Consider the following 27483-nt stretch of genomic DNA (forward strand, 5'->3'; position numbering starts at 1 on the left):
TACAGAAAGAAGAATCCAAACAGGATATAATTTTGAAGTTCCAGCCTCAGAATAATTCTGTAGGGGAACTATGGGATGTAAATAAAGTGTGAATTTCCATACTTCTGCACCTGTTAGACAATGGCTCGAGGATTTCATGGGAGGTGACTGTAAACTTGTAGGCACTTCAGGCGTCCCCCGGGGTGCATGTGAGCAAAGTGGTTCCAGTAGCCAAGGGAAGTCCTCCAAAGAGAGTTGCAGGTGCAGGTCATTAGAGGCAAAAGCATGCAGAAATTGTAGTGCGTGCAGTGTGTGTGCATGGGTGTGTGCACGTGTGTGTGCATATTAAAGAATGAAAGAGAACCTGACAACAGTAACAGTGTCCACCACAAACCACTTCTCTATATGTCATTGCCATCACTTTCTTGACTAGACAGATAGACTCTAACTGATCTCCCTCCTTAACCAGATTTCTTGCCTACTCTCCAACTGTTGTCCACTCTGCAGTCAAGTTGATCTTTTCTAAACATTCTGTGTTACAATTTTCCAACTGATTTCCATTGCACTGAAAATGAATGCAAATTTTTTACTCCAGCTTACAAAGACCTACAGGATCCTGGCTTCTGCCTAAGTCCCTGGCTCCATCTAATACAACTGGGGTTTTCTGCTTAAAGGCTTCTATTCCACCCAAAATGGGCATCAGAGTTAGAACAGACCACAGGAAATGAAAAAAATGCTCTCCAATTTCTTTTGCAAGAGCGATCAGTAAGGATGATGGTCAAAAGAGACCTCCCAGTGGGGAAAAAACTAGTGACCAGTGTGGTCAGTTAAGGAATTTGTTGTATTTTATCAAAGTGAGACACCAGATGTTCTTGCGATTCTCTGGCTGCTCGTTTCCCACAGCACCAACACTGTTCAACAAAATGCAGGGCATGTTCTGAGCTAGTGGCCACTAGAGGGTACTTTGCTATTGCACTTTTTCCAAACACTTTCTGATTATAGTTTTCTGATATTTATTTCAGAGCTTTACATCTGTTGTGGTTAAATTTACCAATTTCCTGCAGTTTATAGGATTATGAATAGCCACATAAAGTCTTGCTAAAAGATAAGTACCATCACCTGAGATTTCAGAGTCAAAAAGTGATGTGATTTTGATTTCTCTTATGTCAAATTATGTGGATTTGTGACCATACACATGTATTTTGTTAAGTAAGATTAAAACAACAACAACAACAGATATGGGAATTAGAGTACATATGTGCTGGACAGAGCCCATAGCTCTGGACCATGGCAAACATCCATACTATCGTCTGCCAATCACCATTCCCTATCTGATATATGTTTACATATATAAACACACACATGCACACACACACACACATATGTTTATAGTAGAAGCAACCATGGTTGTTGATGATGATGATGATGACATTAACATGTTCAAAATTTGTATGCTAGCACTATACTAGTTTACATAGATTATCTTTTGTAAAACATACTATTTAAGGCTGTGTGTCTAAAAATTTGTTCCAGTACTTATTATCTGTGCATTTGTTAAATTACTTACATTCTTCACACTTTGGTTTCCTTGTAGGTATATGCTGTTGTATAAATAAAATAAAGTCCTTGTGATACAAATAACTATTACTTTGTATTGACTAAATTTCAAAATAAATTTAATAATAATACCTTGTGAGCCAGATATCAATTATTCTCTTTTATGGGAAGAAGTAGTTGAGACTGAGTAAATATCCCCAAATCTCACAGACAATAAAGGATGAAACCAGGCTAGAGGCATGTGTTTGACCTTTATGCCTCGATAACAACAACTGACTCCAGAGATGTATGATCCGGTGTTAGGCATCTGGCCCAAGCCAGGTAAATTAGAGTCCATTCCCAGAATTTTTCAGACTCTACTTAGATAATACTATTCATTGTTTTCTGGATTGGAAGATGTTAAATCTGAACTTTATGTATTCCTCTACTGCATCAGGTTGGGGAGGCTTAGTTGAAAGCAAGAGAGGAGAGAGGAATGAGCTAGAGAGAATAGTACTAAAGTACCTAAACCCTTAATTCTTGTTTTCATGAGCACAAAGGCCCAGTTGCTTCTTTGCTCCTTTCATCCCTCCCTTTCCACACTTAATTTGATTTGATCATCCAAGGAATTCTTCTTTTGCCTATACTAGTTTGATGGGTTTCAATTGCTTATCAAAGGCATTACCAGCAGCACCATTACTATAATTTCACATCTTCTGAATGAAATGTTTCACAAATAAAACCAACTTTCTAATAAATAAAATTAATTCTGAAATACCAAATGAACTGTTTTTTGTCTGTTTGTTTGTTTGTTTTTTACTTCAAGGAAGAATCAACTTACCATCTTGACTGAGTGACATTGTTGGTTGCAAAATTCCAGATCAAATTATCCCATAGCTGAGACCTCATATCTAATATTACCATACCAATTTTGTGTGCTCATTTTTCCTATTATTTTAGGAATTAATATGTGTTGTTATTTTTAATTATCAGGTAATATGTTTCCATTTAGAGCATGCTTTCTTCAGAATCCAATTAAATTTGAGTAACTTACTCAACTGATTGTAAGAAAAAATATAGCTATCAGTTATAAAGGATCGACATAGTATGGTGCTAGGTATTGCAAGACACAATCCTAAGTACATTCGGCATAATTTAATTTGCCTTGAGGGAACATCTTATCATGTTACAGAAGAACAAGAAAGAGGAAGAAGATGAGGAGGAGGAAGAAGGGGAGGAGGAGAAGAAACACATTATAGAATTGACAAATTGTGTGCAGAAAACAGTGTTATTTAAAATATATAAGCACATATATATATATTAATAAATACACTAGTTTTATTGGTCTTAAAGACTTTAGGAAAACTCAGTATAATCTTTGGTATAGTGTAGGGCTTAATTTTTTTCAATTATTTAGTATTTTAAATTACAAATATCTTCTCATTTATATGCTGCAATATATGTGATGTTAAAGTCAGCTGTTAATTTCCTGTTTACTTGTGCTACATATGTCTCCTTACATAGCCAGGTGATACCTGAGGTTTTAATGATAGTTCATTGATGTAACATGGACAAATAATGTATATCTAATATATTATTTATAAAATTTTAGTAACATTTAGAAAAGTTTTATAGTTTACAGGTTATGTGAAAATGAAATACAACATGATAAACCACTTTTCTCCCTCTAGTCCTCAGGGGCATCAGACAATATACTGAATTTGATATCCTGCTGAAGCTGCCTATAATGAGGACTTACTACTGCCTATCACTATTCATCTGGACCTATATGTTGCATATAGCTGATGCTATCCCACTACAAGAAAAAGCTAACAGTGATTTACCAAGCAAAAGAGTAGTGGATCTGACGAAAGATGATGGTAAAATACTACATCGCACCAAGCGTGGCTGGATGTGGAATCAGTTCTTCTTGTTGGAAGAGTACACAGGTACAGATACACAATATGTCGGCAAGGTAAGAAAAGCAATTAAAAAGTGGTAGCAATGTAGTCAGTTTTATAGCAACTTCTTGTGCCGATTGTTTAAAATAATGATTATTTCAAAATATCTGACTAATTACGTTGTGCAGAAGGCATAATATTGCAAATGTTCGTAGTAGGGTAGAATGGGGAATGTGACTTATTCAGGTAGCTAAGCGCAGGTCAGTATCCATAGTGAGCCTCAACATAAAACATCATGTGTGGACTTGATTCATTATTAATCGGCTACATATGACTCAATTTTATGTGCGTGCATTTAGAAGATTTTAAAAACTTTCTTCGAAATTTAACATCATGTAAAATAATAATTTAGTGTGCTATGTGAGGCAATAAAACACAAAAATATGTCAAAAACGATATTGGTCTCTACTAATGAACAATTTTTCTTAAGTTGAATAGTAAGCAGTGTATGAGAGTAAGTACAAATACTTCTATCTACATGGTCTGTTTCTTAGTCTCAGTCGAACTGAACTACTTCCGGCCTGTAAGCCAGACCAAAGGACTCAAGGAGAAGGAGAAGGAAAACAGAACTAGAAAGAAGGCAGTACCTTTGGGATGAGCCGTTCTAGCAGCAGCAACAGGCGCTCATTAGCAGTCTGGAACAAATGGCAATAGAGAATATGTAACTCTCCCTTCTTATATTCAACTTTGGGAAAACAGATTCACAATCTTTGTCTTCCTGCTTCTTCTCTGTCTCAAAATAGAGGACATGATCTTGCCAATGTCCAGAATTTTCTATGATCCATCTTCACCTTACCAGTTTCATTCATACCTTTCTGTATACAGGACAATTCCTTGTTCACTTCATTGTCCCACATACGTGCCTAATGCTGAGATACTTTCAAATTCTAAGAATAAAACAAAATAAACAGTGATGAATGCTAACAATGCCCATAAATCATATATATTGTTTTCTTGATTCTTTGTACATGATGCTAGAAGTGACTGTGATGGTCTGAGTATTTTTTGACTTACTGTCAACACAAGGCAGATAAGATAGAACAGGCCAAAAATAAAAATATAAAAAGTACCTGAAATCACAAAGTCATGGCTATTGCTTTTAAGCCAGAAATACATTTATTCTGTGAAACTGCCAAAATCTTGATTTAATTTTTCATTTTGTATGTGTGACAGTATTTTTTCAAACATAGCTTCTTTTATTGGAAGCCTATTATTTCCTCTTCTTTTGATATCTCTCTCCCCTGGTTCCATAGGTCATACTCATTTTGCCCCATAGAGTTCACTTGCTGATTCCTTTTTCCCTCTTTTTTCTCCTCAGGTTAGTCATAGGGCATCCCCCTGCATCCCTCATTTAACATCACTTTTCACACTATAGTTAATAACTAACATCAGGATATTTCAAGTTCAACTGACAAATGTTTGTGTCTAAGGACTTGAAATTGCCTTGTGATTCTTTTTCTAAGGCAGTGTATAAAGGACACATCCAGTTCATGAGGTCTCACATAGAGGGTTTTATCCTTGGGAGATTCACAGATGCAGAAGAACAGCCACAGATAAAGAGAGATACTCAGTCACAAGGCGATCAAGGCTCTACTGCAGGCATTTACTTTTAGCTGTAAACAAAAATGCTTCTTTCTAAAAATTGAGTGTGCATTGATTAACAGACACCATTATTGCACTGACATTTTAAAATATACACTAGGTTTTGGATCTTTTTGTACCATCCTGCTTATTTTTAATTAGCTCAATAATCTGTCAAAAATAGTTACTAAATGTGTGCATAGTTTTATTTAATTAGTCTTCATGAAATATTTTATCACTTGTCTTTGGAAAATAACCTTTTTTTTAATCCATGGACAAGTTAAGGTGTCAGATTTCTGTGCCTATTTATCCTTGACAACCAGATTATGAACCAAAAGTGCAACACCATTATAATAATCAGAATTTTTGTCAAATAAAGATAGTCAAACCCAAACTGTGTCAACTTATTTTCAAATTATACTTGGGAAGAAACATGTATATGAAAGAGAAACTTCAACAAAATAAAACGCATGCACTTCTTTTTGAAAAAAAAAAAGGATTTCTCTGTTTTGTGTCAGGGCCTTGTCTTAGATTTGCCATGCACCATACGGTTAGTTCAGATAAAAGTAGGCTTCCAAGGACTTCCTAGTATTCATTAAGTTCTTAAGGGTCTATGAACTCTCCTAACCTGTTCTTCTAGTTTCTGACCTCATTATTCATTTGCATATGCAGAGACTAACTAGGCCTTTGCATCTCAGCTTGGTCAAACATATGAGTTCTCTGGAGAATTTAACTTTTTGAACGCCAAACAAATTGTTTTCTTTTTGACCACTTTGTTCTGTTTCCCTCGTCTTCAAGGACCCACAGCATTGGCCACCTTCATGTGATGTAAATACCTACCATATTTACCACGCACCATGATTCAAAGAGAATGTGTAGCTTCTAATGTAAAGAGATTTTCATATTTTTTCTTTAGTTTTATAGAAGGTTGGTATTGCAGACAATGTTAAGACCTCTTTTAATTTATAGGTGATATAAAATCGTATAAAGGTGGAAGGATATATCCTTGGATGTAAAATTTAGGGTTTGATTCTGAATTTAAAGGAAGGAGTTTTATTTTATTTTTTTAAAGACTTTATTTATTTATTTGACGGACAGAGATCACAAGTAGGTAGAGAGGCAGTTAGAGAGAGAGGAGGAAGCAGGCTCCCTGCTGAGCAGAGAGCCTGATGATGCGTGGCTCCATCCCAGGACCCTGGGATCATGACCCGAGCTGAAGGCAGAGGCTTTAACCCACTGAGCCACCCAGGCGCTCCAAGGAAGGAGTTTTAAAACAAATAATAAAGTAGTAGCAGCAAAATTTAATAAAATATACTTGTGCATGCACTGAAACATGAAATTTACAAGGGTCAGTCCTGATTATGCCATTCAGTAACTGTGCAGAACTTAGAAGCTAATTAAACTTTCCAAACCTCAAATTCTTATTAGGTTAAATTGTCACTACGATTTCTTTAACTCCAAAATTCTGATGTTTTCTAGGATTATGGATGCAACTGCATTTGAGGGCAAGAAGAGGTAGTAAAAATTTAATAAAATTTGCATGTGGATAAATCCAAGGAGGTGGGATTGCATATGGCATGGTGTGCATGTGAAACACACATGCAAACACACAAACACACACACACACATAGACTAGCCTAATACGATGAAGTTAGATCACTACTGTAAAAGGCCCAGAATTCCATGCAGAGTTATTTTCACATACAGCATGGAAAGTGAGTCCTGTTGAAAGTTTTTGTACTAACTTACTGTTGATATATCACAAGTGTGAAATGCTCAGTTTGCTTTCAGCGTCAGGATGGACTGGAGAAGCAACAAAATGAGTAATGATGATATTTTTATAAGAAAAACTAGGGAATATTTCTGTATGTCATTAGAGATTTTTGCAATACAGGACAGAAAATTGAGGAATGTTGAAATTAAGAGAAATTTTTGTATTTTAACTATACTGGATTTAAAATTTAAAAAATTAATTATGAGTAATTTTTGTTTCCACAATAATGCAATCTGAAGTTTGGTTGCTCATTGTTGATGGAAGCTATCAGAGACTTATTAATTCTCTTTTTTGTAATGAGGGAACTCTTTGGTTCTTACTTGAGGATTACAAAGTTATGACAATTGCTATGTAGTTTCCCTGTGATTTGAATAGACACATGTGGCTGAATTACTTAGCCAAAAGAGTAATACCGCTCAAGAGAAGAATTCAAATAAATTTAATAAGAAGCATAGCAAAGGCTCCTACCATTCTGTTAGAGAAACTTCATATACATTTGACTTCTTACACATTAGATCTAGATCCTGAGAATTTGTCCTCAGAACAATCCTGAGTTGTCATGGATTAATAATTAACTGATCATATGCCTATTATGGAGAATTGATATTTGATATCTAGTTATTAAAGCACATTTATTACACAGAAAGATACCAAACTTAAAGTTATAATGTTTATTCCCTTTTGAAGGAAAACATTAGTGTTCATAAAATAATTTGAAAGATCAGCTTAATTGACCATTACATTTCAATTCAAGGCATTAGCTTTGCTCAGAGCAATCAACATCATGCCATGGAACTGCCTATAACTAGGCACCATTTAAATACGATATATTTTTTATAGAGTTAGCTCTAAATTTTTAATAGTGTTAATTCAAAAACTTTTACTGTTCCAGAGCTGAAAACATCAAGAGTGTAATTACAGATTCCCAGAATAGAAGAGGACTTTTAACATTTATCAAGCTCTTGGTTACAACTGGGTGCAACTGATTTAAGTGTTAACTAAAACACAGGGAAACACAGGTACCAACAGGAAAACAGACAGGGGTCTGATTTCTAACAGACTGAGTGATGAAACTCTCTTTTGTACTTACAGTTATTGACATATGCACTAAATATTGATATTTCTCCAAAGTATACATAAAAAAATGTATTTGGACAGGCAGTGTTCTCTCAGGCTTTCAGAAAATGGCAGGTTGATGTGTACAGAAACAGAAATAAAGTCTCAAAGTTCCTGAAGAATGTTTGATAAATTTTTATAGTATATTACAGTGTTTTTCAGAATCTAAATAAATTGCAAAGCTTTAGTTGGGCTGTAGTAGCTGTTTCAGATTTATGGGCACATTGTATCCCAAAAATGCTCTTTATAGGTTAGTTGTTTAAAGCTAAAAACACATGAGAAAAATATTAAGCATTAAGTCTAGGTTTTCTGGACAGTCTACAAAGGCTTATTTCACACTGAGCTCTCTAAAACTTTGCTTTTCGAATAGAGTGCTATCATTTAATTCTGACTGCCAGTTTCCTCGGGGCTAGCACTCTATCACCACTTCACTGAACCACTGCGTTAGCGCACTAACTGGACTTTTTAGTTGACTTCATTATTTTGTAATTCTTAAAAACATACGACACACTGTTTCTTTCTTTCTTTCTTTCATGTTATGTGAGTCACCATACAGTACATCATTAGTTTTTGATGTAGTGTCTCTTGCATGATGCCAATCTCCAGGTCAACCTATCTATAGAAAAATAACCCAAGTTCACTTAAGTAGAATCCCAAATACTGGATATCATCCCTACAACTATGGGTTTAGCTCTGGGCAAAGGGAAATCTTTTCTTTTCCATATGCTTGACTTCTATTTTATCAGGGTCACAGACCTTTTTCAGAGAGTATCTAACTCCTTTTTCATAATTTCATCTCTTCTCCTTGCTTTCAGTCCTACCTCGTGAGTCCTCATACAAAATGCCCACTGTCATTCTCCCCAGCTAGAATTTCCCATCAAAATTATACTACCTCTCAACTTATTCAAGGCATAATTTTAATTATTCTGGTCTAATATTTTACCATCTAGAAGCTGTGAATTTTGGACTCTGAATCTGTGTTGGATTTCATTTTTTCTTACCCAAAATGTTTGACTTAACGTATTTATTTACTCAAAATTAATATTCAGTTGCTCTCAATATATCTCTATTGGCCATTTATTACTCTGGGTCCTGAGGTATTGACACAACAAAACACTAAAAGATCAGAGAAAGTTAAAAAAAAAAATCCCACTTTCCTGATACATGTTGCACCAAGGTCAATTTCTTTCCTGTATTTCCATTATACTTGAGGCTCCTTATTGCAACCCAAGATCCTCCCATTTTGCTCTATGCCCTGAAACAGCACAAACTTGAGAATCCCTTTTACTTCAAAAAAATCTCTATGTCCTTAATACAGATAACTTTAAACAGGCATTAAGAATTAAAAGATAAGATTAAATAAATTCTGACTTTGATTATGGAACTGTAACTACTTCTAGAAAAGTTTACATTTAAAATTTAGGTAAATTTTTTTTTCTGGACTATAGCAACTGTTAAACCATTCAAAAAATATTAGAGTATGGCAGAAAATATTTATTAGTAAGATTACCAAATATATGTGTGATTTTTTTCCTGATATCTTCCACCAATTTCAATGCTTTTGAACTATTTCTAATATTTCAACATTCTCTTCCTCTACTTCCAGACTTGTAGAAGATCACATACACCCTTGTATATCCATCAGTGTTTCCAAAAATAAAAAAATTAGTAAAAGAAAGAAACTTAAAAAGAAGTATTAGCATCTCCAGGATGGTCTAGAGGGAGGATTGTGAAAAAATATTTAAGCACAAACATCATCTATTATTATTATTATTATACAAGTGTTTTTTGCTCCTTACAACAAACTAGGTCCATAAAATAAAAAAAATAATGTAAAACATATCAAAGATTAACTATAATCACACTATGAAGATAAAGTTAAAATGTTTACATTTTTATGTTTATTTTCTTGTTACATATATTAATACTGCAGATTTTACATTACTTCTGTATATTTTACTTTGTCTTTCTCAGTTAATTCTGTATTTCTGCACATTGTTAAAATTTCAGTATTATCCATATGGCATCATAGATATAGTTTCTGATTAAATTAATTTTATATCTTTTCTGAAATTTCTATATAGAGTAGTTTAACACACACACACACACACACCCTTTTGTGATGATAATTTGGTAACTGATAATTTTTAGTGTATTTTAAATTATGCTTACTAGATTGTCAACTGGAAGTGGAATTTCAAGAGTCAAAGATATCATTTTAAAGCTCTGGGTATGCACTAGTCAACTATATTTCAGAAAATTGATAACACTTATCTTCCAAAATGTGCCAACACAGGATATTATTAGTAAGCTGGATATAAAAGTTATGACTATATTAATGTGGATTTTAGACCTATGTGTTATTATTCAGTTAGTTTTAAAAACTGAACACCTACAATGTGGGCAAGGCGGAGTCCTAAAAATAAGAGTAAATAAAATGAACCTGTCTGCATCTTAGAAATAGATATAAGTAAGTTATTGTAGATATAGTAGTCTCTGTCTATAAAAAACAAAATGCTGTTATCACTGGCCTGCTGGAGAAAGACTGAAAGAAATCTCAGTTTAGATGAAGGATGATCCTTTTTTCCTTAATCAATAGACTGAATTCCTAATATCGAAGTTCTACTTAGCCTAATTTAGCATTAGGATCACTCTCCAAATTAAAAATGGATCCATGTTGGTTTATTTGTTAATTTAAGACTATCATATTTCCCTATTCCCATGAACACAGACTTGTTTTTTACCAGATTTTCATAAAATAACCAAACTTTGCTTGTGCAAACATTTTGTAATTTGTCCACAGTAAATTCTAATAACTCATATTAATAGTCTTATAGCTATGGTGGTATTATTCATGGAAAAGGACTTAGGACAAAATTCTAAAAGATGTTAAGGCTTCTTTTTTTTAAGATGTTATTTATTTATTTGACACAGAGAGAGAGAAAGAGCACGAGCAGGTGGAGAGCAGCAGGCAGAGGGAGAGGGAGAAGCAGGCTCCCTTCTGAATAAGGAGCCCAATGCGGGGTTCTATTCCAGGACCCTGGGATCTTGACCTGAGCCAAAGGCAGACTTAACCAACTGAGGCGGGTTAGGTTTCCCATGATCAGGCTTCTTTACACTGATTTCATACTGTAATTGAGGTCATTCTAGATATGTCATTGAATATACACTTAGTGGAATTCCCTCAGAGCCATCTTTTTTTAGGGATATGATTACAAAAAATCATCATACTCAGACCTTTACATGAACAGAGAAACAAAAATGAGTTCAAGATCAAAGAATAAGTGACTTGGTAAATCTAAGGGGAAAGAGGCCTTTGGTTTTTTTTTTCCCCCTAAAAATGGAAAGGGATATATTTGTAGGTGGCATTTTTGTGGAAGTTTTAGCTTCTTCAATGGTTTCTATAACAATAGCTTTTCTTGAAAAATTAAAAGATTCTTCCACAGTTTATGTTCTATTGATCTTCCTCTATAAATACAATAAGATCTATTGCTATTATGTGTTAATGGTTTTAGAAAAAAATGCACTTAAAAAACTGTTTTGCTAAATTTGTCTTACATACTTAAAAAAGAATGTGTATTGCACACTTACTGGGTACAGTATTTTGCAATCTTATGTAAACTTGATGGTGTTATTCAGTTCTCTATGGTTATAAGTTTTGTGTCACCTTATTCCAATACTTACTGTGAGAATTCCTCTCTTTACCTCTGCCAAGTTTTCTTTATTTTTTTATGCCATTATTAGATGCTTGGCCAACCATCTTTTATGTTTCTGATTAATTGATGCTTTGTTGTTATGAAATATCACTTTTTATCTTTCATAATACTACTTGCTTGAAGTTTACTTTGCCTGATACAAACTTAGCCACACCAATCATCATTTGTGATTATGTTTGTACAGTTTGTAATTTACATCCTTTTGCTTTCGGCCTTTTTGTACAATTCTATTTAAAACACAGCTCTTGTAAACATCTCAGAGGTGATTTGTTTGTTTTTGCTTTCCTACCATGTTTTCGTCAATTGAGTTTTTTTTAAAATATCTGAATTTGTTCTTTACAATTCATCTTTTACCTATTATAAATAAATCTAATAAATATATATTTTAGTATGCAATGCAATAATCTTTGAACAATATAATTTTATTCTCTCTGTCAGCCTTTACTCCATATTTCTCATATATTTTCCATCTGTATATGTTATAAATTGTACTATATGTTGCTAATATTTCATTATTTAAGCATTTCATTATTTACTAAAAACCTAAAAAGAAAATATAATTTTGTATTATATTATATTTTACTTATGTACTTACCATTTCTAGTCAGTGCTTTTTACTCTTTCATATTGATCTGGATTTCTGCATGCTGTCATTTCATTTCAACCTGAAGACTTCCTTTAGCATAATTTGTAGTTTGGATCTGATGGAAATAAATTTTCTCAGCTTTTTTTTTTAATCTGAAAATATAATTATTTCATTTCTAATTTTGAAAAATATTTTAAGTGGCTATAGGACTATAGATTGACCTGATAATTGCTTATTTGTTTGTTTTTTCTCTTAGCACTTAAAATTTTTGCTATATTGCATTGTGGATTATATTACTTTTAGTAGGAAGTCAGTCATTATTCTTATCATTGTTGTCCTATATGTCATGTGTATTTGTCTCTGGTTGCTCTTAAGGTTCTGTCTATGTCTTTTGCTCTCTGACAGTCAGTTTCAACATGGGTTGTGCTTTGATACCTGGCTGTGTTTTTGTTCTGTCTTTTCAAGATTTTATTTACTTATTTACTTATTTATTTAGTTAACACAAGTTGGGGGTAGGGGCAGAGGGACAGAACTAATCTCCCTGCTGATGCAAACCAGATGCAGGGCTCAATCTCACAACCCTGAGATTATGACCTGAGCTGACACCAAGAGTCAGATGCTTAACCAACTGAGCCACCCAGTTACCCCTAGATGTGTTTTGCTTAACCTCCTTGGGATTCACTGGCTTTTTTAGATCAGTGGGCCTTTTTTCATCAAACCTTTAAATTGTATGCTCATTTTTATGGTCTGCTATATATATTTTTTTAATTTTTTTGCAGAGGGAGAACTCCAAATACAAGTATATTAGGATGTTCCACATTTTCTCTTACATCATTGAGACTCTCTTATATTTTTTTCAATATATTTCTATATCTGTGCTTTAATTTGGTTAATTAATTTTTAGTGTCATCAAATTTATTGTTTCTTTTGTTTCTGTGTCTAATCTACTGCTACAGGTTTTTATTACAGAAGATATAGTTTCCAGTTCTAGGTTTCCTTTTCTGTTTGATTTTTAATATAATTTATGAAATCCCTTACTTAATCATTATTTTAGTGTGCCCTATAAATTCTTTAGTATACTTATGATAGTTATTTTTAAAGTCTTTGTTAAATTTAACATCTGAGTTACTTTTACCTATTTCTATTGATTATTCTCTTGTCATATTTTTCTGCTCTTCAAATCTACATAAAATTTAGATTACATACTGGGTATTATGGGTAACACATTGTGGAGATTCTGGATTTTGTTTTCTTCCTCTGAAGATTGTTGAGTTTTGTCTGAGCAGGAAGTGAAATTGTGGGATTCTACTTTGATTCTATGTAGGCTTTTAGAATTATCATGGCAGTCTATTTTGTTTATTCCCTTTGCCTGTGGTGTAACCCTATATCCTAGTACATCACCCAAACTCCTAAGTTATCACTTTTCTGCTGTTTTATTGGATATCTCAAAGTGTTTACCAAACACATTTACCTACAAGGAGCATTAATCTTAAACTTTTCATTCCTAGTATTTGGTACAGCTAAAATCTCTGCTTAATTTTTAACTTTTAGACTCTTCCTCTTCTCTGGATTCCTTGGAGTCTTAGTCTATAGAAGGCCAGTTTAGAAGTCACCTACATGTTACATGTAGCATGTATTCAAGCTTTCTCCTTTGTGGCTTTCTCTACTCCTGGATATCTTCCCAATTTTTAGCCATTATGGCATCCCTGAATCCTGACCTCTGACTCCTTAATTTGTAAAGACTGCTGCTTTCTGATCGAATTCTGTCTTCTGCATGACACATGAAAAGCGGGATACTTGCAAGGAAAAGGGGATTAATATGTAAATCACTTTAACCCCTATTTGCTAGCAATCCTCCCAGTTTGTGTTCCTGGTTTTTATCTACTGACTTTATAAAGTCTTAAAACAACAACAACAACAACAACAACAACAACAAATAATCTAGTTTGTAAGGAGTTAATTATTTCCACAATAAGAGTGTTGTTCCCAGACAAGCTATTTTCTGTGACTGGAATCAGAACTCCTAAGTATTTTTTTCCTTATTAAAACTTGTGTTTCCTATAAATAAATGTCTTATGATTTAATGCATGTATAAAATGAAGTCCTCTAAGATCGAATCAACAATGCAAATATGGTTTAGAACATATTGGCTAAAAATTATTTCATTCCATTTTCTTTTCTTTCTTTTTCTTTTTTTAAAGATTTTATTTATTTGACAGAATAAAAAAATTATTTATTTTTTAAAAGATTTATTTATTTGACAGAGAGAGAGAGATCACAAGTAGACAGAGAGGCCGGCCAAGAGAGAGGTGGAAGCAGGCTCCCTGCTAAGCAGAGAGACCCATGCTGGGCTCGATCACAGGACTCTGAGAACATGACCTGAGTGGAAGGCAGCTTAATCCACTGAGCCACTCAGGCGCCCCTCCATTTTCTTTTCTTGAGTAATTTTTCTTTTCCACAGCACAGGAGGAACTGAAGAAGGACCTGAGCTTCTTATAAAGTGCTCTAAGAATACCACATATCAATTTTTAAGTTCCTGCTTTAAATGACTTTTTTCAGATTTTTAATTAAAATAGTATTGTCAATATGTTAAGATGGATGGTTGAAGGAAGAAAGCAAATTGCTTGAGGAGAATATTAAATCATTAGCATATAGTATTCCTAACACTATATGGAAATAATGGCAGTAACTAGGCAGAAGTATGTATTTGGATGTAACCCTTCTTTATATTCACCACTTTTCCTGGGTTTGTTGTTTAATTCATCTTCAACCACTGTTGAAATTCAGCCAGTATACTTATAAGTTAAAGGATAATAAACTTTTAGGGAAAAGTCAGAAGCACCTCTATTTCAATCAATAACTACTTTCCACTAATTATGTTGATGTATGTTGTGAAAACACATTTTTTTACGTTCTTACTTGCTTAGAAAATCACTTTTTGTAGTCACTGTAGTATATTTCAGATTAATAAAAATCAATAAAATGAAATATTAAATATCTTTAAAGTTGCAAAATACTAGGTTACTTGCTGTGCTAAAGGTTTTTACAAATATCTGAAAAAAAAAAGCTTTATTGACTTTTCTATGCTTACCTCAATAAAGCATGTTAAACTTTCTTTTAAAAAAGTCTTCATTTCAAGTGAGTGAAGTCATTCTTTTTTTTTTTTTTTAAGATTTTATTTATTTATTTATTTATTTGACAGAGATCACAAGTAGGCAGAGAGGCAGGCAGAGAGAGAGGGGGCGAAGCAGGTTCCCTGCTGAGCAGAGAGCCCGATGTGGGGCTCGATCCCAGGACACTGGGATCATGACCTGAGCCGAAGGCAGAGGCTTTAACCCCCTGAGCCACCCAGGTGCCCCTGAAACCAGTTTTCTAATATACAACAAAACAACATAGACTATATACTCCATGTGTCCCAAGTTTATCATGAAATATACTGATTTTTAAAATAAATTTTAAATTCTAATTTACAATGACCTATATTATGTTTTTCACACAAATAAATATACGTTTTACTTTAAAATTAATGTAAACAGAGGAATGGTGAAATTTTATTATAAAATGGGTATTAGGGAAATCATTAAAAGGAATATAATGAAAGATCATAAATACAAAGTTATGTCAATATTTCCCATAAATTTATTATAAGAGCAGCTCTGAAGTTAAGGCAGGAAATTTCAGTATTTGTCCTCAAATTACATAGACTGGGGATACTAGAAAATTTTCATTTTTTTTTTCTTCCTACTTCTGTTAGTCTAATACTAGCAAAGAACAACTTGTGTTGCTGGTGATAAATTGGAAGATCAAACTGAAAGTTAGAATCTTTGACCATCCCCAGCCTGGAGAAGAAAGACAGAGATAAGAAGGGTAGATGTGTCTTAGGCACTGCCTAGCTTTTATCTCCAAGAAGTACTTTGTCTGGTCAGTGTTTATGGGAAGAACACATAAAAAATGTTATAGTCAAAATTGGGGGGTTTTTTTGTTTGTTTGTTTGTTTTTGTATAGTTCCAATAGTTTATTTTTGCTTTTGTTTCCCTTGCTTGAAGAAAAATATCTATAAATATGTTGCTAAGGCTGATGGTTAAGTGATTGCTGCCTGGTTTTACATTAGGAGACTTATGTTTTCAGGTCCCACATTTAGGTCTTTAATCCATTTTGAATTTATTTTTGCGTGTGGTACAGAAAATGCTGTTTCATTATTTTGCATGTAGCTGTCCAGTTTTTCCAACACTATTTATTGAAAAGACTGTCTTTTTTCCATTGTATATTCTTGCCTCCTTTGGTGTAGAATAATTGACTGGTTAAGCATGGATTTATTTCTGGGCTCTCTATCCTGTTCTGTTGATCCATGTGTCTGTTTTTATGCCAGTACCATACTCTTCTGATTACTATAGCATTTTAGCATGTCTTGAAATCTGGGATTGTGATACCTCCAGCTTTGTCCTTCTTTCTCAGGATTGTTTTGGCTACTTAAGGTCTTTGGCGGTTCCATATAATTTTAGGATTACTTATTCTAGTTCTGTGAAAAGTGCTATTGGTATTTTAACAGGGATTGCATTGAATCTGTAGATTGCTTTGGGTAGTATGGACATTTTAATAACATTAGTTCTTCCAATCCATGAGCATCATGTATCTTCTCATTTAGTTGTGTCATCTTGAATTTCTTTCATCGGTGTCTTAGTTTTCAGAGTATAGGTTTTTCACCCCCTTGACTAAATTTATTCTTAGATATTTTATTTTTGGTGCAATTGTAAATGGGATCATTTTCTTAATTTCTCCCTCTGCTACTTTGTTATTAGTGTATAGAAATGCAACAGATTTCTATATAATAATTTCATGTTCTGCAACCTTAATGAATTCATTTATTCTAAAACTATCCACTGATGGATGAATGGATAAAGAAGATGAGGTCTATATATACAATGGAATATTATTCATCCATAAAAAGAGTGAAATATTGCCATTTGCAATAACATGGATAGAACTGAATGGTATTATGCCAAGTGAAACAGGAAGAGAAAAGCAAACACCATATGACTTCACTTACATATGATATCTAAACAACAGAACGAACAAACAATAGGCTCTTAAACACAGAGGAGAAGTAGAGGGAAGGGGCAAAATGGTTGAAGGGGTTCAAGAGGTATAGTTTTCTGGTTATAAAATAAATAACTCATGGAGATAAAAAGTACAGCATAATTGATAATATAATAATGTTGTATAGTGACAGACGGTGACAACACTTATCACAGTTAATATTGAGTAATATACGGAATTGTCAGATCACCATGTTGTACACCTGAAACTAATATGACATTGTATGTTAACTATACTTCAATAATATTTTTTAATGTACTAAAACTGTGTGACATGCAGAGAGCCATTAAGTTCAAGACAATAGTACTAGAGTGGTTGATTATGACAACCAATAATATTTAGAATTAATTTCATAGAGATTATTTTTTGACCATTTATTACCTTTAGAGAAATTGAGAGAAAGTTGGTGAGGCATAAACGCACATTTAAAAATAACCCTTAGAGATGCCAGGAAATTTGCACTACATATCTGTTCCCCAGATTTTGCCTGCTAATTTTATTCTCTTTGCCTTGGATCACTCAGCCATTATTACTGTGTCCTTTGCTACTCTCTTTAAGTTTTAAGTCAAAGGCAATAATACAAAATGTTAAGATTTAGAGTGAGAGTGAAAAAACTGCAGCTAGAAAATTGTGAATAATTAGAGTTGATCAATAATAAAACAGTCTTCTTTCTAAAGTAATAAAACGCCTTCTTTCAAAGTGTTCAAAGAGAGGATAAATGTACATTGATAGTGGAGCATTTATAAATGATGAAGAAAAGTGAAGAAGAAAATGTAAGTCCCAAATTCACTGATAACCATGGTTACAATGAGATAAATTCCTCTGGCATTATTTTTTGTCCCAAAATTTGTATATAGTAAGTATCTGCAAAGTACAAATAGTGTTCTCCCTGTGTACCTAAGTTTAAAGTGTGAGCATATTTTGATGCCCTAAAATGATTTTCTAGAAATAGTTTATAATTGCTATGTGATACTGCTTCAAATAGAAAAGAACATTATGAAGAACCCTGTTAGAAATAAAAAAAAAAAAGACTGTCATAAATAATTCTGGAATAACAGATAAGGATTTCAATGAATGGATGTAAGTTTGTATGGGTATATGTTGCAAACTTGGTTTGGTTAAGATGTACATGTACAAACTAATGTATGCACATCTTAATTGCACAGCTCAATGAGATTTTTATTCACCTATTGCCATTTCTATTTAGCTATGTTAATATAACCAATATCACAATATAAACAATGTTTGGCATCCAAGAAGAAACCCTCTCATTTAGCCCTTTCTAATCAATGCCCTCCCAGAGGTTACCACTTTGCTGACCCCAATCCGTATTAATAAGTTTGCAAGTAGTTGAGTTTTATATACCTGGGATTACACAGTGTATCTGACTTCTATGTTTCAGCTTTATGCAGGACAAATTCATTCATGACATTATATGTAGGATTAATTGTTGATAATTATATAGTATTCCATGGTTTAAATATGACACAATTAATTTATTCTATTGACAAATAACTAATATGCTTCTAACTGTACATGATTATATACAAAAAGTGTGATAAAGATTCTTACACATTTTTATTGTTACATGTGGATTCATTTCCTTTGGATATATTTGAAGAGTGGGATTGCTGAACCACAGAGTGGGCATAGATTTATCTTTAGTAGATGTTCATAAAGTGTTTTCAAATAGATTGTACCAAGTTCCATTTCCTCCAGGAATTTGTGAATGTTCTATTTATTACATATATTTACTAATGTTTCTATTATTAACTTTGCCTTGACACTTTATAAAGGTTTTTTTATATACAAGCCATTTTTCGAGAGATATTGAAATTATTTTCTCCTAATTTCAGCTTACTTCTTCATTACCATCATAGTGTCTTTTAATGAAGAAGGCTTCTTATTTTTAATTTGTTCCTATATATCAACATCTTCCTTTGAGTTTATTAATTTTGGTGTCCTATTGAAGAGACATTTGCCCATCATTAAGATAGTATCTTTTGCTTTTTTTCTGGAAGCTTCATTGTTTTATCTACCATGTTTAGGTCTTACAAGCCAATTTAAATTCACTTATGGACTAGATGTAAAGTAGAGATCAAAGAGTGCATACAGACCTAGATTTGCTCTAGCATTTCTTTTTTTAAAGACTATTCTGTATCTAATTCTAATGGTAACTTTTTGTGTAATTCATGTGGCTGTTTACACGTGCATGTGTTTGTTGAACTTTTCGTTTATCCTTATGTTAATACCAGGTTGTGTTAATTTTCAAAGCATTATTGTTTTATTTTTTAATCTAGTCATATAAGTCCCTCAACCATGTTCCTCTTCTTCAAGATCACTGTGGCTTCTGAGGTCCTTTGCATTTTCATAAACTTTTAAAATTAGCTTGTCAGTTTCTGCTAGTCTCAGGAACAGTTTCTGATTTAATAGACTAAAATGACAAACTTGTTTTAGGAAATGTGTGACCCTGGACTGAATGCTGAATTTTGGTAGCATGTGATCACAAATTCATTATTAGAGCAATTGTCATATTTGAAGAGGGACTGTTTAACTTAATGTTAAATATAATTATATTATTGTTTCTTTAACTTTATAATTATACCATGATTATATTAGATAATTTTCTTGTTCTTAGGTTATAGATGCTGAAGTATTTATTTGGAGGTATAAGTTGATAAAATGTCTACAAATTGATAAAGGCTATTTTAATACATATACAATATGCCATAATAGGTATGACAAATATCATATGCCTATAGAAATATGTAAATCAATAAGGAAAAGATGAACAGGTAAATATGAAAATGAGCAAAATGACCAACTAATTATTTCACAAAATATGATACCAAAGTGGCCAATTAGCGTATATATAAAAAGGTGCTCAGAGCCACCCAGGCGCCCCAACATGAAGACATGAAGACATGATCTTAACAAAATGAAGCAGAGGAGACAATAAATTAAGTCTTGAAATATATTATGTAAGATAATTACATAAAATCGAGAGCCATATAGATTAATATAAACATCATATTATTTGGTTGATACTTCAATGTATTTTAAGTTGTAAAAATGCATTATAAACACTGCATTGGACCTTAAATTCAGTAATGATACTATATTAAAAAATGTGATCAGAAAAAAAAATGTGATCACAATATAAAATGAAAAAAAAATCCACTCAAAGAAATATTAACAGATATTCCCTAAGTTGTATTAGGATAGAGAGACAGACACTCAAACTGGTGAAACTTGTTAGAATCACTTGAAAAGTTTCAATCATGGAAGAGGCTGAAATTGATGGATAATACTCTATAATTATATACTTGTGATAAAATTTAAATTCAGTCTGTGCTGGATATCAATAGTTAATATGGCTTGCACTGCTTATCTTCAAGGCACGTTTTTTCAATAAGAGACTACAAGATAAAATAGTTGCCATAAAAGTGCAAGCAAAAGAACAAAAGCAAATAATATAGTTATGCAATCAGATACCTAGCACAACATTTTAAAGGTTACAGACCATGGGTAGCTTAGGTTTTCCAAATTCTTAAGCCGTTAACTGAAGCCACAGTATAGAGCTAATATAGACAGCACTCTCAATAATCAATATAAAGCCCATCTCATGACCAGGTATCATTTTAAAGTTGGATAAAAATATAAGGCTACTATTACCTTGCTGCAGCTAGCAATCCTAAAATTAAGAATCATCATTCTCACTTTTTAGTTTCTTCCTCCTACCCCCAACCTGCAACTAAAGTGCAGAACCAGAAGACATTTTTAAATGTGTGACCATATGCTGTGAGTCCTGATAAAGATGCTTTTAATATTTGGTCCGGCGCGGCCATTGAAAGCATTTAATATACAAAGTAGATTAAAGAAAAACAAATGCATGAGTTTATACCTCTTCGGTGATTGATCAGTTTCTATTCATTTATCTTCCAAACTCATAAGTGTGGTGACATATGTGTTTCCACTGTAAGTAGTCTTTCCGCGTCTCTCAGCTTTCTTATATTAAATCTCCAACTGGTCCTATTCTCTCTGACTTTCATTTTGTCTTTCAAATTACCTTTATATACTCTATGAGAGTACTTTTTCTAAACCATGTTATCTTCTTCAAACAATTTTTTTTTTAAAGATTTTATTTATTTGACAGACAGAGATCACAAGCAGGCAGGGGCAGGCAGAGAGAGAGGAGGAAGCAGGTTCCCTGACAAGCAGAAAGCCCAATGTGGGGCTTGATCCCAGGACCCTGAGATCATGACCTGAGCTGAAGGCAGAGGCTTTAACCTGCTGAGCCACCCAGGCGCCCCAAGATTACTGTTATTTTAAAACCATTAATAGGGCATTCACTATTCTTCATAACATAATCACCCCATATTTAATTTACCACTTAATCCCCACATCTCTACAGTTTATTTATACCTTCCATTTTATTGTCTGCATAGTAAATCCTGTTCAAATGTAAAAGGTTTACATTTGATATTGTTCTTACGAGCTGTTTACCATCTGCCAGTCAGTGGGGTTGCCATTCTCTGTCCTATTTCACTATATAGCGTTTTTATATCTTCTTATCACACAGTTGTATCTGTGTGTGTGTGTACGCGCATGTGCACGTGTATGAGTTCTTGTGCTTGTGTATGTTGTGAGTTGTTTTTGTGCCGGCTATGAAAAGAAAAATTGTGTGATCTTTTACATTCCAATGCCCTGGCACAATGGCAGGTGGATGCATACATGTGTGCATGTGCACATGTGCACTCGTGTGTACACGTACACACACGCACACACATGTTAGAGAAATAAGAACAGCTTTCTTTGTAAAGAGACTAAGCATCTTGAGCAAATATCCTAAGGAAAATCCTCTTGCTGTAGTGTATTTCAGCCATTAGTTGATTTTAGCAACATACACAAATAAGTTGCATGAAAATGATTCGCTCTGAACTCCCTTCTTTTTTACTTAAATTTAATAAATTGTGTGCATTGAGACCACAGTGGATAATACCCTTTAAAGTTGTTCCTACTGAACAGGTATTTCTCTAAAGTTGGAATGAAAGAGTGGGAGTGAGAATACATTGCTGTAGTTAGCACTCCCCAGAGTATAATAATTGCCTCTTAAAAATGATGTGTTCAAGGCAATAACCTTCATTTGTATTCTATGAGATATAATATGACCAATGAGTGAATCCTAATTTTCTCTCATGTCATTTCACTCCTGGTAATATGTGCTTCATCTTGACCATTTTCATGGTGAATAATGCTAGAATCATACAGTACACATTCTCTTTTCTGACTTTGTGGTCAAGGCTAGAAATAGAGGTTCCCATTTTAGCTTTGCATAAAGCCAAAAAGAAGCAGAGTTTGCATTTATGTCAAAGGAACTTCGTAGAATAAAAGGTAGCTGAAATGTGTGAATTGTGATAAGAATAGCCTCTTCTATGTCAGGAGCATTTCTGAGGTTTTTGCTGCTAACATTCTTTTCCCCGCTATGGATCAGAAAATTTAAAGGAAATGAAAGTTTATGTTGGTATTCAATTTGAATAATATGTAAAGATCTCAGGACCATTTTTATTATATTCACACTAGACATGTGAATCACTGTAGGATTTGCAACATTTATGAGAAAAATCATCTTATTTACATGTATCCAGGTATACAAGACAAGGTCAAATTTGCAAAATGAGTTTTTTTCTCAAATAAGTAAGATCTAGTCCATGTAAATCAATGGAAAGAAAATTCAGTGAAGGCAGAGGAATGAAGGTTCTGATTATTAACGCAAAAACTTCAGGATGTACTCAATTATTCTATCATACTTCTTTGGAGTTGTTAAAATGATTTATTTATCTATTTATTTTAGATTAATAACCCTGGTAAGTATGATCTAACTTGAAGAACAAAGCTTGATCATGAATAGCCAAGCAATGCAATATTGGGAAACCATTTATATGAAAATGGAACCATATACATCATGTGCATGTATATATATTAACCTCACTAAGGTTATTTCTTTTCACGAATTTCTAAGGTTAGGCGAGTTGTTAGAAAAACAATAAATAAACTGATGATTTATTTTACTTTTAATACAGCAAGCTTTATCTTCATTTATTCACTAAGCTAATTGAAAAAGTTTAATTGATAAGGAAAAACATTAATTTAAGGTCAGTAACTATAATTTAACTTGTATGTAGTATAAAGAAAAAGACAATGACTATTTTAGCATTGTGACATTTCCATAAAAACAAAAACCTAACATCCCTTCAATTACTAGAATTTAAAATTTACTACATTTTAAATTTTATTTTAATTAAAATTTTTAAAGTATCATTAAAATTTTTCAATAATTTAAAATTGGTTTTTATGAAGAAGTTTTGAAACTCGAAAGACTTACTTTGAAACAGGTATATAAATAAATATGTATGCATATATAATTATATATAATTTTCAATATACTAGTAAAAACAGCAGACTAAGAAAAATAAAGTCTAGGGTTCTTAATGTCTGAAATAAGATAAGGAAAAGATAATTAAAAGAAATAATAAGTACAGATATCAAGAGAAGGAAATTTTGAATATTTAAACTATCATACAATCTGATTAAACTCTACAACTATGTACTGATATGTTTTAGACATTATGCTAAGATAGCTCATGTTTACAGTGAATGTTTACAAGAATCACGTAATCCAACAGCCATAGGAATATGAGCATACATACAAAGGGAAAAGTTATTTTTTTCACTCTAATTTATTATACTGATATTTCAATAATTTTAAATGATTATCATTCTGAAAAGCCTTTTTGACCAATTAACATTAGAACAGATTCTCTACCCACAATAGTAAAAATAATATCAAAACAATAGTGAAATGCTGTTATTCTTCAATGATCCTTGTAAAAATGAAAAAGCCTGACACTTGGCATGAGATTTTGAAGTACCTTATATCTGTAAGTATCCAAAACTAACACAAGAGTAAAATGATAGTTAATAACTGATACAGCAATTCCCACACTACCGATTTGCCCAAGAGATATATTCTTAGAGATATATGAAGATATATAGACCAGAGTATTCATTATAGCACTTGATAGAATAACCAATGACAACAAAAAAGGAACAAAACTAAATATCCATTCAGTGAAGATTACTTAAACAAGAATAAACAAGTACTTCATTGTGGAAAACAAGTGCAGGAAACTATATGAAATAATACAAGAAGCTAGCTGAGATAAATTAGTAAAAAAATTTTTCAAGTGCAAGAGATTTTTAAGTTTCAGGAGGATAAACATCGGTTAACAGTTATATATTTATACCTCTGATTTATTAGACTATGTTTCAGGTCAGTGAGGTGAGGACAGATGGGTCTTTATATTTACTTTGGTTTACATACTTGTCTAATATCTCAATTCTCTATCATTTTCATGTATTGCTTTTACAGTAAGACAAAGTACTGACATTTCTATCTAACTTGTGTGGCATGAAAACCTGTCCAGACCTGGCCCCATCACTCTTTTTAAATTCTAGCCACTACCCCTGCCAAAGGTTAGACCTCTGACCATACTGAAACGATTATTGTCTTCAGATCATGTCATGTTTCTATACCTCTGGCATTTTACAAATGGTTCATTCTTTTTTAAGTGTTCTTTAAATAAAAAAGATTTTATTTATTTATTTGACAGAGAGATAGTACAAGTAGGCAGAGAGGCAGGCAGAGGGAAAGGGAGAAGCAGGCTCTCTGCCAAGTAGGGAGCCTGATGCGGGGCTTGATGTGGAGCTTGATCCCAGGACGCTGGGATCATAACCTGAGCTGAAGGCAGCCACTTAACAACTGAGCCACCCAAGTGCCCCTATTCTTTTTTAAGTGTTCTAAACCACCTCCCACCTCTCTGGTTTGCTCTTTACGAAATACAACATTTAGTCATTTATTAAAATTCACCTCATATACCATCAATTCCAGAAAAATTTCCCTCAAATCTCTCCAGGTTTCTTTTAGCTTCTGAACATACTTCTATATGTACTCTAATAATACCATTTTATATTCCCTTTGTTTGGATACCTAGCATTCCATTCAAATGTAATGAAATCCATTAAATTGATGTTATTTTTTATCTCTCAGATACAATGTATTGCATAGTTGATGGTTCACAGTGGGTCTATAATTTGTATCTAATGACAAGTAAAATAAAGGCCATACGAAATAAAAAACAGAGTTTGAAAAGTATGGATGTAATGTAAAATAGGATGTGAGTACTTCTCGCTGTTTCTCCCGAGTAGAATATAAGTTCTGTTTAGCAGGCATTTTCACATGCATGGTTTATTGCTATATGCACAGTGCCTAAAAAAGTGCCTGGAATATATTTTGATACTAAACAAATGAACACATTCATAAGTACTTTTTCCTGAGGAAATTTATAGTTCAAGTAATTAAATAACTTTCTCAAGGATTTTGATTTATAATCAATTCAAATTTGGATAGATACAGTTTTAATTTCCAGAGAAGCAGTCCAACAGGACTTGGTTTTGAATCTTTTTGTTGTTGTTGTTGTTGACTTTGTCTTGAATCTTACGAGCAAGGATTCTCCTTCAGAAAAACTTACTCAGGAAAATATAGTGTTTGATGACACTGACAGGAATTAAATCACCAAGGCAACAAGCACAGGGAGAAAAGACAAGAGAAAAGAACACTAGAAAAGACAAGACCACAGAAGAGACTCTAAGACAGAAACTAAGGAATGAATATATTTTCAGAGCAAGAGTCAGAAAAACACAGATAGAGACAGGCTCTGGGAAGTTCAATATTATAAAGCTCAGGCAAGGATAATTTGCAATAACTGTGTAGTAAATGATGTCACAGTAATGTATTTATTTAGCTGGACTAAGGGAAATACTGGGTTTGTTAACTGTAAAAGAGCATTTCAGTTTTGTGGGTAGAAGCCAAATTATAAAGAACTCTCTTGGGAATGTTAGAAGAGTAAGTGGAGAATATTAGTAGAGACTCCCTCGTTTATTGTAGGAAAAAAGAAAGGGAAAACAAGTGATAGCGTTACCGAAATTAAATATTTTGTTCTTTGGGTGGACACATGGAAGAAATCAGACGATGTCTGTTCAGAATACTCTGAATATGGATGCATCTTAGATGTTTTCCTACAACAGCAGATCCTGAGACAGAGCTTTGTATGAAGATCTCTCAGGAAACACTCTGAACCAGAACTATAAGGAAGTAAAGATACAGGATTGGACAGAGGAAGTTGAACAGTAACATGGTAGAATAGCCAATTCCATGAAGAGTTCTAGATCTGCAACTGCCCTTCAGAGCTACCCCAAACTGAAATAAGGAGTGCAGGGCTTTGCACTGTGAATCAAGCATTGGCTGTGGGGAGCCCCAGGGAAAGGGTTGAACCTTTGGTGAGGTGGTTCCCTTTCACTGAGCGGCAGTGCACAATAGATCTTTATCAGTGACCTGGGGAAGAGTTCCCTAGTTCTGAAGAGGAGAGCAGGTTGATCAGAACATATAGGTCTATAGCACTGAAGTCAGTTGGCAAAAACAGTATATAATATTATGATATCATAGTAGTGTGCATATGTTTAAACCCAACAAAAAGATTTATTAGAGTTAACATTTAACTGCTTATGAAAATATAAAATGTTTTGCTTTATTTTATATTGCCATAGAATTAATTTAAATCTTTAATTTTGTTGTTACTGCTGCTGCAATGCTTTTGAATCAGTTCTACATAGAAAATGAGAGAAAATGAACCACAAAAATCTAGTACGCTGGCTCTTTCTGTCACTATGGATTCCACATTTCTTGGGACAAAACCAGAAGTGTTCACATAATTAGGCTAAAATAATGAATTCAGTTTCTAGTTGTCCAATTACTGTTTCCTGATCATAAAGCTCATAAGTGTATCACCAACTACAAAAGAGAGATATTTTATTTTAATGATGTAATATGAAAACTACTATACAGATACAGCCTAGTTAAAAGTCAATGTTTGCTGGATGTTTTAATTATAAGACTTTATTTTTTAAATAGATTTATAACTGTTCTGTTAAAAAGGAAGATCACGGGCAAAAGATATTATAACAGTCTCTAGTAACTCATTAATCTCTTCATTGTCTGTCCCAGTAAAATCACTAGGA

The 27483-nt window shown here is 33.1% G+C and overlaps 1 protein-coding gene across 1 annotated transcript in view; it reads left to right on the plus strand.

Annotated features, from left to right (window-relative positions):
• Nucleotides 1-3262: 3262 nt before the first annotated feature.
• The window catches only part of CDH9 (cadherin 9), a gene marked incomplete at both ends in the record, with an annotated part of 82249 nt that continues 58028 nt past the window's right edge, over nt 3263-27483 (plus strand). The window contains one exon of the mRNA XM_080804574.1: nt 3263-3490. Within this exon, the coding sequence (XP_080660700.1) occupies nt 3263-3490 (228 nt within the window). The remainder of the gene's footprint in view (nt 3491-27483) is intronic.

The sequence above is a fragment of the Martes martes genome (genome assembly GCF_963455335.1).
Source record: "Martes martes genome assembly, chromosome: 5".
Lineage (NCBI taxonomy): Eukaryota > Metazoa > Chordata > Mammalia > Carnivora > Mustelidae > Martes > Martes martes.